Consider the following 13,852-nt stretch of genomic DNA (forward strand, 5'->3'; position numbering starts at 1 on the left):
AAAAACAAAAATGCAAATATTTATGTAGATAGCTAATCTATTCTACCGTGCATTGAATCTTCGCAGCACAACGAAGTCCCGACCCAGAGGGCTTCTTCCTCAGTCCTCCGCAACTCTCCCTTTCTTTCGTTCTTGCCTTCTCTCCAGATCCAAACTCTCACCATTTTCTTCACAAGTGAACACCAAATCCAATTCGATCCACTCTCTTCCAAAATCTCTAATCCATTTCCAAAATTCAAATTCAGTTTCGTTTCATGATTTTGATCTCGTGAAACCTCATGGATTCGCACCCTTCCTTAACCGGAAGGTCCATCGGAAACAGCAACCGATCCAGCTTAGATCTCGGCCACTCTTCCTCTTCATCACATTCATCCTTAACCAAATCGATCTCGGACGCAAGCAGCCAAAGCCTCTCCTCGATCCTCAACAACCCGCACGTAGGCAAATCCGGCGTCTACGGCACCGACGCCTCCTGGGTCGGCTGGTGGTCATCCTCCTCAACCTCCGTATCCCCCTCCGAGTTCTCCCCCGTCGCCTCCGCAAAGCTCCCCGGCTCGGACCTAACCAGATCCGACTTCAACACCTACATCTCCTCGATCTCCGACTCCCACAACAGATTCGAAGATATCATAAACCACACAAAAGAAGAAGAGAGCTCCGAGCTCGATCAGGAGCGCCACGTGTCCGGTTTAGCTTCCTGCCTCCGCGAGGTCCCTTCGCTCTACTTCAAGGAGGATTTCGCGTTAGAGGACGGGGCTACATTCCGCTCCGCGTGCCCCTTCTCGAGCTTGAACGAGAATCTAGCGCTTCAGGAGAAGTTATCGCAGTATCTCGACGTCGTTGAGATGCATCTCGTGAAGGAGATCTCGGTGAGGTCTGATTCGTTCTTCGAGGCGCAGGGACAGCTGGAGGATTTGAATGTGAAGATCGTCGAGGGCTGTAGGAGGATCCGTGACTTGAAAGAGACGATTCGGGTGATCGATAGGAGTTTGGTGGATTCGGCGAGGCGGATTCAGGAGCTGAGCTCGACTAGGGTTAATATGTTGGAGCTGCAGCGTAAATTGAGGGTTATTTTGTATGTTAACCAAGCTCTCACTGCACTCAAATTGGTAATTTTTTTTTTTATGATTGGTTTTGGTTAGAGTAGTGTTCGAGTTAAGATGCTTTTTGTGGGGTGGAAGTTTGATTCTTTATTGTTCCAGTTTGTTGCGTCTGCAGATTGTGCTGGGGCTTTGGATATAACTGACGATCTCCAGAACTTGTTGGTGAGTTTCTTTGTGATTGATGTTTTAGGGTGCTTTTTCTTAAGAAGCTAAAGTTGTTTCCTTTTTTAGGCTGGAGATGAGCTGACTGGTCTACATTGCTTCCGTCATCTTCGTGATCATGTTACTATTTCCATTGATTCTATAAACAGGTGCGTCTCTTTTCGGGTTATGATAATGACGAAAATGTGTTATATTCAGTCTGCTTGTAATGCTCTTTTGGGAGAAGCTTTTCGAGCTTTTGTTTTAACGCCGATAAAATGTTTGTTATGTTCGTGGATGGAATGGGAAACACGTTGCAACCCAGTCGCATTTCTTGTTAAATGTGCCAAGTACCTTACCAAAGCAACCAACTAATTCTGGGTTCATTTTTTAGGAAAGAGGTGAAAATTTGATCTAGTGATTGTGTTTTAGTTTTGCTGTTAAACCTTTTGGAAACTAGAAATTTGTGTCAATTAAATGTTTAGCATAGGGAGTTTCAGTTCTTTCGTATTGATGTTTCGTGTAAACATAGTAGTTCACCTTCTATGTTTACTAGTCCTGTTTCTCCATTACTCTCTTTTTTTTTGGTCTAGTGTGTGATGGATTGTTGATTTTTTCGTTGTAGTATTCTCACAGCAGAATTTATGCGTATCTCAATACACAATACTGGGGAAATAGATGTACTGATTTTATCGTCAGCAAAAAAACGGGGATCCATTTCATCTAATGGGGAGACCGGTGATGAAGTAAGTCTCATCCGATACAAATGCATGTTTTTAATGATTTTGGGCGCTTCTTTTTGTACTATTCCGAGCTTAATTGTGGGTGTAAAAAATGAATAGAAGATCTGAAATTGTCAGAAGCTTTAGATTAATCAGAAAAAGAACGGTAAAAATATTCAGCAGGACTCTTATCTTCCACCTTGCAGGTTAAGCTAGAAGAAGAAGATACGTCTACTTTATGTGATCGGCTTCTTCCTCTAGTAATTGGATTGCTAAGAACGGTAAGTGGTCGGTCCTAATTATTTTTCAACTCATGTTACCATTAAGGTTGACAATGCTTTGCTGTTTTAATTTCTTAGTGAGAGCTGTCTCTGGTCACTATTGTTAATTTGTAGTGCTCATTAATTTGTAGTTTCTTATTTGTTTTCCTTTGGACTGTATTTCGTAGGCAAAGTTCCCCTCAATTTTGAGGATGTATCGTGAGGCACTAACATCTGAAATGAAAAATGCAATCAAGAACGCAGTTGCTGAGCTGCTTCCAATTCTTGTTGCAAGATCGCTGGAGTCTGACTTTTCACATGGGGAGCGCTCAGTAGATGTTGATGGTAAAATTATATCTGTTATTGCTATGTAGTTAGATTGTCATGTGAATTAGTTTTTGCATGAAATCATAGTTGAAGATAAGTTTAGCACGTGAAAATGTGAAATACCAATTATTCACATGCTTGTTTTCTTTTTGTTCTCTAATTTGATTTGAGACCTGGCTGAAACATCAGTGGAAGAAATTAGTCTACTTAATGAATGTTGGCCGAAAAGTTATTTTTAGGACTACAATTATCCTCTCTTATGATAATGTATTCTACTTCAGTGGTAATTTGTCTCTCTAGAATCCATGCTTATTTCTAGTGCTACTACAGGTGGTGGCTTATCTCTCGCAAGCAAGTTGAGGACCCTGTCATCGGAGGCGTTTGTTAATCTCTTAACTGCTATATTTAGGATTGTTCAGGTAATATATGCATCAGTTATAGGACTTTTAATTACGATAACAACATTATAGGAAGTACGACATATATGTCCACTTACGTTAAACCTTTGGCAGCAGTTTTAGTTTGGTTTTGATACATCTACTATATTGAGGTTTGGGACCTTTCGCTTCATATAAATTTTCTTTGGTATTGCGGTTTCGTGAAGATTTAGTAGTTCATACTTCACAATATTAGTTCACCTTCTATATTTACCTGTCCTGTTTCTCTATTACCATAAGATGTAATATGATTTCATTTCATTTAGTGAATGCAGGCACATCTTGTCCGGGCTTCGGAAGTGAAAAAAGCGATTGAATGGATCCTCTGCAATATCGATGGACATTATGCAGCTGATTCCGTTGCAGCTGCAATTGCTGTTGGTGCTGTAGCGGCCGAATCAGCCCAGGAATCAGGTTTCCAAAGCGGACAATTAGTGTCTTCTCCATTGGGTAGTCTTACCTCAAAGACCCCTTCATTGCAGAGAAAATCAAGCGACGCAACAAACTTGATGAACATGTCAAGAAACTTCAGGTTTTCTATTTTATTTATGTTTATATGTTCCAAATTGTCGCAGTTGCCTGTAACACAAGCTTTGTTATGCTTGGAACAATATTTAGGTTTTTTCTTCTACATATAGGGCCGATGTCTTGAGAGAAAACACAGAAGCTGTCTTTGCGGCCTGTGAGGTTACTCATGCTAGATGGGCAAAGCTACTAGGAGTCCGTGCTCTTCTTCATCCAAAATTGAAATTGCAGGAGTTCATGAGCATTTATGATCTCACCCAAGAATTTATAACAGTTACGGAGAAGGTATTTGTTCAAAACTTCTCCTCATAAAAGAGATGAGAAATTGCATTGGTTATTCTTGCGTGACATTTGTTTGGAAATTCACAGATTGGCGGACGGTTGGGATCTAGTATACGTGGGACGCTGCAATCACAAGCCAAAGCCTTTGTAGATTCCCAGCATGAAGCTCGGGTTAGTCTCTGTATATAAATGGTTATAGATTTCACAGAAAGGACATGTAATTTTTTTTAGTTTCATGGCTGACAAAATTTGTGAAAAGTACATTTTATAACCGAGTAGTGTTGAGCTATGTTGACTTCATCCCATAGATGCATATTCCGTAATTATTTTACCATCCAACTTCTTTCAATATCAAGAGTTCTGGTCGTTACTCTAATTTGTATTTTGCTTTACTGTAGATGACAAAACTAAAAGCCGTCCTTGATCAAGAAACATGGGATGAGATAGATGTTCCCGAAGAATTCCAATCCATAATCAGTTCACTTTTTGCATCCCAGGAGTTGATTTCTGGGAAAGGTGATGATGCTGATATTAAAACACACAGAAACCCGCTTCCTCTCAATGGGTCTCTCACTTCAGGTACTGAAGATCAAAGTACTGAATCACGAAATGAAAAATCGGAATCTAGTGAAGGTGCTGCAGTTAGTAACGCGCAAGTGAAATCTACAGTCAAGGCTAGTGTATCTTCTGTTACGAATAATCAAAGTAATCAGAAGGCGCACGGAAAATCTAACCTTTTCTATCAAGGAGTTGGTTACCACATGGTAAACTGGTTAGTGTTCATGTTATGCATTTTAACCTTTGTCTAGTCGGTTAATCTTCTTGTTATGCATTATTAACTATTTCTAGCGTTTGATAGGTTTAGATTGCTTAATATTTAGTTCCTGTCCAGGCTTGAAATGTTAGTTAAGCTGATGCATTTCCTTTTGTGTCTGCAGCGGGTTAATATTGCTCAAGATGTTGTCAGAATACATTGATATGAACAATTCTTTGCCAGCTTTGTCCTCGGAAATTGTTCTTCGTGTTGTTGAAGTGTTGAGATTTTTCAACACTAGGACATGCCAACTTGTTTTGGGTGCTGGTGCTATGCAGGTAAAAATATGCTTTAAATGGAGGAGAATAGTAGCTTCATTGCTGAGTAGCTTTATTAAGTTTTCTTACTGTGATCTATATTTTAATCAGATGTATCACCTCACTTGTCTTCTGCAATTGAACCTTCTTAACATAAAAGAATTTTAGTTTCTATTTACACAAAACAGATGTAATCTTCATTACTTTTGACCTTTTGGCCATACGTACGTGCTGTAGGTGTCTGGTTTGAAGTCCATTAAGGCAAAACACTTGGCGCTTGCAAGTCAAGTAATCGACTTCACTTACACTATTATTCCTGGTATGTGATATTTTATCTTCTTCTTTTTCTCTAACTGTTGCAGTCATAATATGCTCGCTAAGATTATATATTCATATCATTTGATTCTCCTCTGTAAAATGTTTTACTTGGTGTCATCCAAGCATTTCCTTATTCACCTTCCAAAATATGAGGTTTCTTACGGTGGTTGTTGGCTGTTTTTACATGTCCAAATTATGTTTTTCTAAGATGTCAGCTTAGTCTCTCCGCTTTTCAGCTTCCCAATGATTTTTGTTTGAATCATCCCTAACTCATTATTCATGCATAACAGTCTCTTTTTTCTTTTTGTGGTCGTAGAATCCAGAAGAATTATGTTTTCAAAAGTTCCTGAGGCTAGAAAGCCACTATTGTCAGTAGATATTGACAAAGTTGCTCAGGTACGTTTCTCTCTCTGCATTCTGCCTTCTGTCTCTTTACTCTTACATGTTGTAAAGTTTTGGAGGTCGTTGCACACCTGATAAGGAAGTAGTTTGGAAAAAAGTTCAAACTAGTTGGTTATCTATAGGTTTCTAGTATATAAGTTTTAAAATGGCGGTCTCCATTAACTTCGGCATCTGGCCAATTCTCAGGATTATAGGGTTCATCGAGATGAAATATACACAAAACTAGTTCAGATAATGAGAGAAAGGCTATTGGCGCATCTTCATGGTTTGCCGAAAGTTGTTGAAGGCTGGAACAGACCGCCAGACACCAACAAACAAACTAAAGAGTTTGCGTGGCCACTCACGAGGGTGATTTTATTCTCATTCACTAATCTTATAAAGATAATAGTAGTGTTATTTTGTCTAATTTGCATTTAATTATACAGGAAGTTGGTTACCTTCATCGTGTCTTGTCCGAGACACTGCATGAAGCGGATGTCCAAGCAATCTTCAGGTGAGAATTCATGCAACTGTCATAGTATATACATTCAGGCATGCCCAAAAAAAATTTCTTTCTTATAAATGCTATATAGCCAGGAAGTAATCTTACAGGTTCTAAACTCACTTCTTTTTACCTTGCTCCTTAATTCGTTTTCATGATTATTGTAGGCAGGTGATTTTGATAATTCACACACAAACTTCTCAAACGCTGGCCAACTTGGAGATAAGCTCTCCAGAGGCAAAGAAAAGGTAACTTTATTTCTTTCTTTTGTTCTTAAAAAAGAAACCAACTTAGCCTCTGTAATAAACGCTCTTGTTTTTAATCAGGTTGAAGCTTCATGTTGAGCTCATCCTCAAATGCATCCGATCGTTACCATCCGACAATACCAATCAGCCAGGCATCCCAAATTGGGGGCAACTAGATGAATTCTTTGCACAACACTTTAGAGAAGAAGAAGAAGAAGAAGGTGGCGGCCAAGCTGAGTAATGAAGTCGTGTCATTGTACAGCAAAATTGTTTCTTCTCACTTCCTAAGTAAAAAGAATCAGAGTTTGAGTATGAGGGTGGATTACTCGTCCTGTAGATTTAGCTTATAGGTGACAAGTTTCTTCCTTCTTCTCTCACTACCAATGAATCATTCTGCAACCAAAGGCACTTACAAATGCAATTTATGGATCTGTAACGTGTGTTACATTCAGTTACTGAGTTTGGCCCTTCAAATTGCAGGTGTGTTACAGTCATGGCCTCATGAAAATTATATCAAACTATGGTATGTACGTTTCTCGTTTTCCTAGATGTTGCTTTTTTTATTATCTTATTCTAACCCGAGTTGTAAGAGGTACCAGTGATTGAACAAATTTTTTTGAGGGTAATTAGATTTTAGACGTGCATATATTTAAGTGGGACAAAATTTTCGTGTGCTTTATTATATCCAATACATTCATTCTAAAAAAAAAATTCTATTCAAGCAGCATTTGTTTATGTTGTTCCGATTTAGACAGCGTCTTAACACCTGAAAGGTTACTGTCATTTTTCAATAGTGTAGGGTGTAGGAAGGTCAAGTGTTCAAATCGTGACGTTATACCAATTAAAGAACTAAAACGTCGAATTTCTTGTGAAATAGTGGTCAGCATCCTGAGGTAGCATGGTACCAGATTACAGAAAGTTTGAATTTTTAGTTTAGTTTAGTTTGATGGTTTTTTTTTTATCCTGTGAGGTTCCGTTTGGTATATAAGTGACTAACTAACATTGTAGTCATTTCATTTCAAATAAAAAAACAGACAATTCTAGTGAATTTTGGTTTGTTCAAATTGGTTCAGTGTCATAAATTTTAGTTTTAATTGACAAAGACAAAAAATGGCCGCATATAAATTGATACAAACGAACGCTGTCATCAAAATGTAAGTTAAACCACAACACAATAAAATTCAAGGAAATAAAGTCAATTTGGGTTGGAGAAAATTTCTCGGATTCTTTTCCGAGCTTCAGTTGCAGTTTACTCACCGGTTTGTTACCTTGTGGAGCGGTCCGTACGGAGCCTGAAGGTGCAATCGAGACTACTTCGGTTTTTTTCGTTGGTGAGGATTTTCTCTCAAAGTCACTTGTGACTATTTCTTATCTGTTCGATTTTGTCGTGGAAGCTTTATCGACGCATTCAAGCTTGGAATTGAATTCGCTGTTGAATCGGACACCATGTTCACAAGTGAAAATGTCAAAAACATAAAATAGTAAGAATCCAAGAGCAATAGGCATTAACATTTGTTCTTTGTTAATAAGAATTTCAGAAACATAAAATAGTAATGATAGGCAAGTGTTCCTTGTTAATAAGAATCCGGAGTAATAGAATATGTGTATCAAAAGTCAGATGATCACATACATTAAGGATTGATCTAAATTCTTTGAAATATCGTTTTATTGTTATGACTTAATCATTAACATCTGTTGTATATGAGTTCATGAGAATTTTAGGATTTTTAAAGCATTAACATTTGTTCATTTGGTTGGCTATTTATCTGGTGAAAAACCTAACTGGGATTTAAGTCTATTGTATGAAATTGATATAGTTAGATATATAATAGTATCTTGATTTTTAAAAGGTGACCCATTTTAAAACTATCTAGAATAATTTATGATATTATATTCCAAAATGTGAAGATATCAAATGTCTCATATAATAACAAGCCAAGTCAAGGTTTAAAGTTTATTGAGTTTGGTACGGTTGTATTATTTGTTAGGATTTTTTTTTTAAACTAATGTTAGGACTATTGCATGACTAATTCATATGTATAGGCTGGTAAAAGAGTTTTATTTTAATACTATTAGGATAGTTTATTTTCAACTATGTCTAATTGAATTCTCTATGTAAGCTTCGTGGTTTTTCCAAACTAATTTAAATTTTTGGCTAATGAAATTCACAGCTTACAACTGAGTTTTGGGGTCTAGTTATTAACTATTGTTTTCGGAACTTGGCTGGATTACGAGGGAATATCAAAAAACAAAGCCGATCCTAAAATTCAAAAGGCCATAAATATTTTAAAGTAGATTTTAATATTTTTTCTTACATATTGAAGTCATAAAATTTATGTATCCTAATTCTATAAATGAAGATGTGAAGAAAAATGTTTAAAGAACATGAAAGAATAATATTAGAGGCAGACAAGAGAAATCGAATGCACAATTAAAGCACAATGAAAACTAGATTGGCTTCCTCTTTATTTAAAATTTTGAGATTTAGTCTAAAGTTACTTGTTATCTTTATTAACAAAAAGCTTATAAGGAATGCTAAAATGCTTATAATCTGAGAAACATACAAACTTACAATTCTAAAAATTTAGAATTATAATCTGAGAAACATACTAATTCACGCTCTTTATTTCCTTTTTGTTTTTGGCGGTCTCTGTCCAAAGATGTTTTTGTGACACGTTGCAATATGAATAGTAACTATTTATAACATTTGTAATTCTAAAAATGATATATAATTACAGTTTTCAACATGGGTTGGTAATACGAATAAAAGATTGCAACTTGTCACAAAAATATCTTCAGAGAAAGACGGCAAAAACAAAAATGAAATAAAAAACGCGAATTAGTTTGTTGTGGGGATGAGGCCCACCATTTCTCCGTTCTAGTAACCCTATCTTTCTTCTCTCTGAGTTTTACAGTCATTTTTCAGATTCTCAAAAATTCAAATCTCTCACTCTCTGTCTCTGTGAGAAGACGGCGATGGCGATTCCATTTGTTCACGCAAACCCATGGTGTATGGAGATGCGACTAAATACCGTGTGAGCTTAATCGATGAAGTTGTGATCAAAGTTACAGCGATGAACTCGTTGTGATGATCTCTTTTGATTAAGAGTTTTACGGTTAGTGTAGTGCTTAAATGAAATGATCTCTTTTGGTTAAGTATTTTACACATTCACAACTACGTCAATGCACAGTCATTTGGAGAAGAGGAGGAGAGATTTACGGACTTGGCCCATATGAGGTGTGGAATGAGTTTGCTATATGCTCCGGTCTTAAAAAAGTTTTGAATTCTTTTCTTTTATATAAAATGTGTGAATTCAAAAACCTATAATTCGTGAACTATATAATTTTTGCGTATTTTTATTTTATTTAATGATAAACAATAATATATAACTATACATTCAAAAAGGTAACTATATAAAATGTAATAAATTACAATTTTGGACATATAATTTGGGTTGAATGTGCATAAAACATTTGGCTAGAATGATTTATTTTGTTTTCTGCACTTTCAATCACATAGATTTTATAAATGTCATGGATACACATTATTTTGAAGTTATGTTTTATGAGTAAAAAAAGAGAGAATTTATCTCTCAATAACATTACAAATAGTTAGAATTAGAGAATCAATAATTACTAAAAAATTTGAATAACAAGAGATTTTAGAAATCTCAAACCAATAACAAGGGATTTTACTAATATTGTTAATTGATAGACCATGAATTTTACCTATTAGCTATGGTTTATAAGTGTTTTATTTGGAGCTATTTGGAGATCTTTTGAGCTTTGCTGGAAATAGGAGATGGTCGACGGTCACCAAGAAATATCGACCGACGGTTACCAGCAAATATCGATCGATGTTGAGCTCTTCTCATCGATTGACGGCGAAGCCACCCGAGAGTTAGTGACAAATTAGAAGATTTCAAGTTTCACAAAAGTTTCAATAATTACATCTTAAGTCCGTGGCCGCATGTTAGGCTATTTATTAGGGTTTTGTATCATTTTAGAGGCAGACTTGCCTAGAGACCTTTTAGACCTAATTTGGAGGAAGCAAGAGGCCACCATTGAAAGGAGAGAGCTTAGGATTGGAGTGATAGATCAATACTGCAAAACAGAGAAGATCTTGAACTCCCTTGCTTTCACTTATTTTGTTGCTTACTTTTATTGTTTATTTTATTTAAGTATTATTCAGACCATCATAACTATGTGTTTCATGAATATGTCTGAGTAGTCCTTATTGTTAGATTTAGGTTTCTCAATACGTTGATAAATGTATTACTGACACAGACAATTGTTAGGGTGTTTAAAAATATAGTTCTTCATCTAGTTGTGCTTAAAGCTAAGTTTAGGATTGGTCACCTTTGAAACTTAGATCTTAGGATTAATTGAGATCAAGCCATTGCTTAACTCAATACCTGAAAATAAACTAGTATGATCAAACTGACTAGATACAGACGAGAGTTGATCTAGTGAGTTAGAGAATATAAATCAAACCTATCCATAAAGCTTTTTGAAAGGTGTATCGATCGATATTCGTAACGAATCATCGATCGACACTTTCTCGTGATTAACATACGAGAGTTGAAATCCGAGATCCAGATTAGATAATAAGATTGATCATATCTTAGTTTGAATTCAAGAACAATTAATATCAATAAACCCCTAAAAACCCAATTTAAGTTTTACTTGTCATACCTGAGAAGATACTTGAATCTAGCTATTCTCCCAACTGTTAACAACCTCAAAATAAATCAATCGAGCAATAAACTTGCTCACCAATGCATTTACTGCTTTAAAACTTATAAACCAATTAATCTAGATTTATTTCAAGACCATAATCTATTGTGTAATCCTAAAGTCTCTGTGGAATCGATCCCTAAGTACTACATCCGAACCTCTTATTTGAGAGAGTAATTTACTACTTAGGACAATTTGAGTGATATCATCGGCCCGCTTCGTCACCGTCGATTCCCGCAACCAAGCCTAATGAACTAATAACAATGAAATATCAAAATATGAGGAATTGATGAGAACTCATTTGCTAGTAACCCCCAAAGTGTCTGAGGTAGCTGATTAAGGCAATACATGTGATCTGATACGTGTTAACCAGCTTTGATTTCATATCATTTTTGTTGGGCTTGTTAGTGAATTTTTTTTTTTTTTTTGAATCTTTGACTTCCAAAAGTTTTATAATGTAGCCCATTTTCTGGACTTCAAAGAATGAAATCAAATTGGCGCCACAAAAGTAAAATAAAAGAACCAAGTCAATGGACAAGATAAGTGTGCAACTGGGTTGCAGGCAAAAAAATAAACATTATAAATAAACATTTATAAATCTTGCAAGTGGTAAATAAGAAAACAAGTTATAAATTTGAGCTTAGTGATAATTATTTTTGTAAATCCATTATCTTCTTCAACTCTCTTTTAGTTTCTCCCTCCCATGGATTCTTCCTCTCCGACTCAAATCAAAACATACCATGTTTACCCGAGCTTTTGCGCCCCAGATGTTGGTAGATCATTTTTCAGTCATTTACGCTCATGCTTTGCAAGCAAAGGGATCACGATGTTCAATGATCATGGGATCGAGAGAGGCCATACGATCGGACCTGAGGTCGTACGAGCGATTAGAGATTCCCAAGTCTCGATAGTCGTGCTCTCGAATAATTACCCTTCTTCCAGCTGGTGTTTAGATGAACTTGTTGAAATCTTGAAGTTCAGCGAAGTTTCGAGGCAGATGGTGATGCCGATTTATTACAACATTGATCCATCCGATGTACGGAAACAAAGTGGATCTTTTGGAAGCGCGTTCATGAAAACTTGCGAAGGTCAACCTGAGGAAGTGAAGCAGAGATGGAGCAAAGCTTTGACTTATATTGCAAGTATCGCGGGAGTAGATTCTCGGATTTGGTATGAGTTAGTGCTTGTATCTTTTTTCTTACACAATGCTTTAGTGGTAGACTTTTTTTCCCCCGTCATTTAGACCCAGCAACGTGATGTTTGTTGTTTGCTTTTTGTTAGGGACAACGAATCAGCTATGATCCAAAACATTGCCACATATGTTTCAAATACACTATCAAGGGGTTTCGATGGGATGGTGGGACTTAAAACTCACTTGGAAAAACTGGAGAGTTTGTTATCCTTAGAGTGCAGTGACGTGAAGATGATTGGAATTTGGGGTCCTGCGGGAATTGGTAAGACTACCATTGCTAGAGCTTTGTTCAACAAATTCTCTACCAGATTTCCATTTAAATGCTTTATGGGGAACCTCGAGGGAGATAATAAGAATGATGGCGTTGATGGCTATGATTTGAAGTTGCGTTTGCAGAACCAACTTCTTTCCAAGATTTTGAACCAAAAGGATTTGAGGGTACGTCATTTAGGTGCAATAAAAGAATGGCTACTAGATCAAAAAGTGTTTATCATTCTTGATGGTGTATATGATCTAGCGGAATTAGAGGCATTGGCTAAAGACGTTTCTTGGTTTGGTTACGGAAGTCGGATCATCGTTACCACAGAAGATAAATACATCTTGAGGGCACATGGGATTAGCGATATATACTATGTGGATTTTCCATCGGAAAAAGAAGCTATTGAAATCTTATGTCTAAGTGCTTTCAGACAAAGTTTTGCAATAGATGGTTTTGAAGAGCTTGCAAGTAGAGCAGCAAATCTGTGTGGTAATCTTCCATTAGGCCTTTCTGTTGTGGGTTCATCTTTGCGCCTGAAGAGCAAGCACGAGTGGGAGCTTCAGTTATGTTGGATGAAAGCTAGTCTTGATAAAAAGATTGAGAACGTATTAAGAATGGGATATGACAGATTAATGAGGAAAGATCAATCGTTATTCATTCAAATTGCATGTTTTTTCAACAATGAAGCCGTTGACTATGTGACAACCATGCTCGCTAACAAGAATTTGGATGTCAGAAGTGGGTTGAAGACCCTAGCCGATAAATCTCTCGTGCAAATATCTACCAATGGACGGATAGTGATGCACGCTCTACTGCAACAATTGGGTAGACAACTAGTTCTCAAACAATTTAAACAGTTAAAATGAATGTTTAATATAATTTTGTATCATATAAAAATATACATATTAGTTAAATATTGTACATGTTAATGTATTTGAATACTAAATAGACTATAAAGCTACCAATATTTGCTTTGATTAAGGATATTTGCTTGCTTTGATTACTGTTGAATGAACTATGTAAATTAAATTGGTTGGTAAGCTGTTAGTACAAAACTATATGTCATGTCTTGGGATTTTTGCTCTTATACCATCTTTTTTTGCAAAAAAACTCTTATACCATCTTTCTTTTGAGGTTGAGACGTTCATCGGGTTTAGTTGTACGTGGTTGTTATTTTGGTTAAATTATTTAAAGTAGTTTTCTTTTCATGATTATATACATGCATGTTTCCTTTTTCTTTACTTGGCCAAATATTGGAAATTATAAATATACTCTACCACTAAAAATATTTCTATGTATATATAATTTTTTTTTAAAATATTATTCAATGTTTATTCCACCTTGATTAGG

At 36.2% G+C, this 13,852-nt stretch overlaps 2 protein-coding genes across 4 annotated transcripts; both read left to right on the top strand.

The window, feature by feature from the left end:
• Positions 1-42: 42 nt before the first annotated feature.
• On the top strand, positions 43-6,979 carry LOC106306758 (vacuolar protein sorting-associated protein 54, chloroplastic). 3 transcript variants are annotated; one of them, XM_013743492.1, is made up of 19 exons: positions 43-1,109; positions 1,203-1,265; positions 1,335-1,414; positions 1,870-1,990; positions 2,173-2,247; positions 2,415-2,571; positions 2,884-2,972; positions 3,266-3,522; positions 3,629-3,800; positions 3,885-3,968; positions 4,196-4,313; positions 4,377-4,569; positions 4,736-4,889; positions 5,106-5,187; positions 5,503-5,582; positions 5,775-5,936; positions 6,014-6,081; positions 6,237-6,317; positions 6,396-6,979. In XM_013743492.1, the coding sequence occupies exons 1-19, from the start codon at positions 279-281 to the stop codon at positions 6,553-6,555; spliced, it is 3,027 nt and encodes a 1,008-aa protein (XP_013598946.1). In that variant the 5' UTR covers positions 43-278; the 3' UTR covers positions 6,556-6,979. The 3 variants fall into 3 exon arrangements, 2 of the variants coding, with proteins under 2 accessions (XP_013598946.1, XP_013598945.1); XR_001263181.1 differs by having other exon boundaries at positions 279-1,109; positions 4,196-4,569; positions 6,396-6,664; positions 6,795-6,976; XM_013743491.1 differs by having other exon boundaries at positions 4,196-4,569; positions 6,396-6,978.
• A 4,763-nt stretch (positions 6,980-11,742) lies between these two features.
• On the top strand, positions 11,743-13,368 carry LOC106303323 (disease resistance protein RML1A-like). Its single transcript, XM_013739624.1, has 2 exons — positions 11,743-12,221; positions 12,333-13,368. Exons 1-2 carry the CDS (start codon positions 11,755-11,757, stop codon positions 13,366-13,368), a joined length of 1,503 nt encoding a protein of 500 aa, XP_013595078.1. The 5' UTR covers positions 11,743-11,754.
• The last annotated feature ends 484 nt before the right edge of the window (positions 13,369-13,852 follow it).

This window comes from Brassica oleracea, chromosome C7, assembly GCF_000695525.1.
Source record: "Brassica oleracea var. oleracea cultivar TO1000 chromosome C7, BOL, whole genome shotgun sequence".
Classification (NCBI taxonomy): domain Eukaryota; kingdom Viridiplantae; phylum Streptophyta; class Magnoliopsida; order Brassicales; family Brassicaceae; genus Brassica; species Brassica oleracea.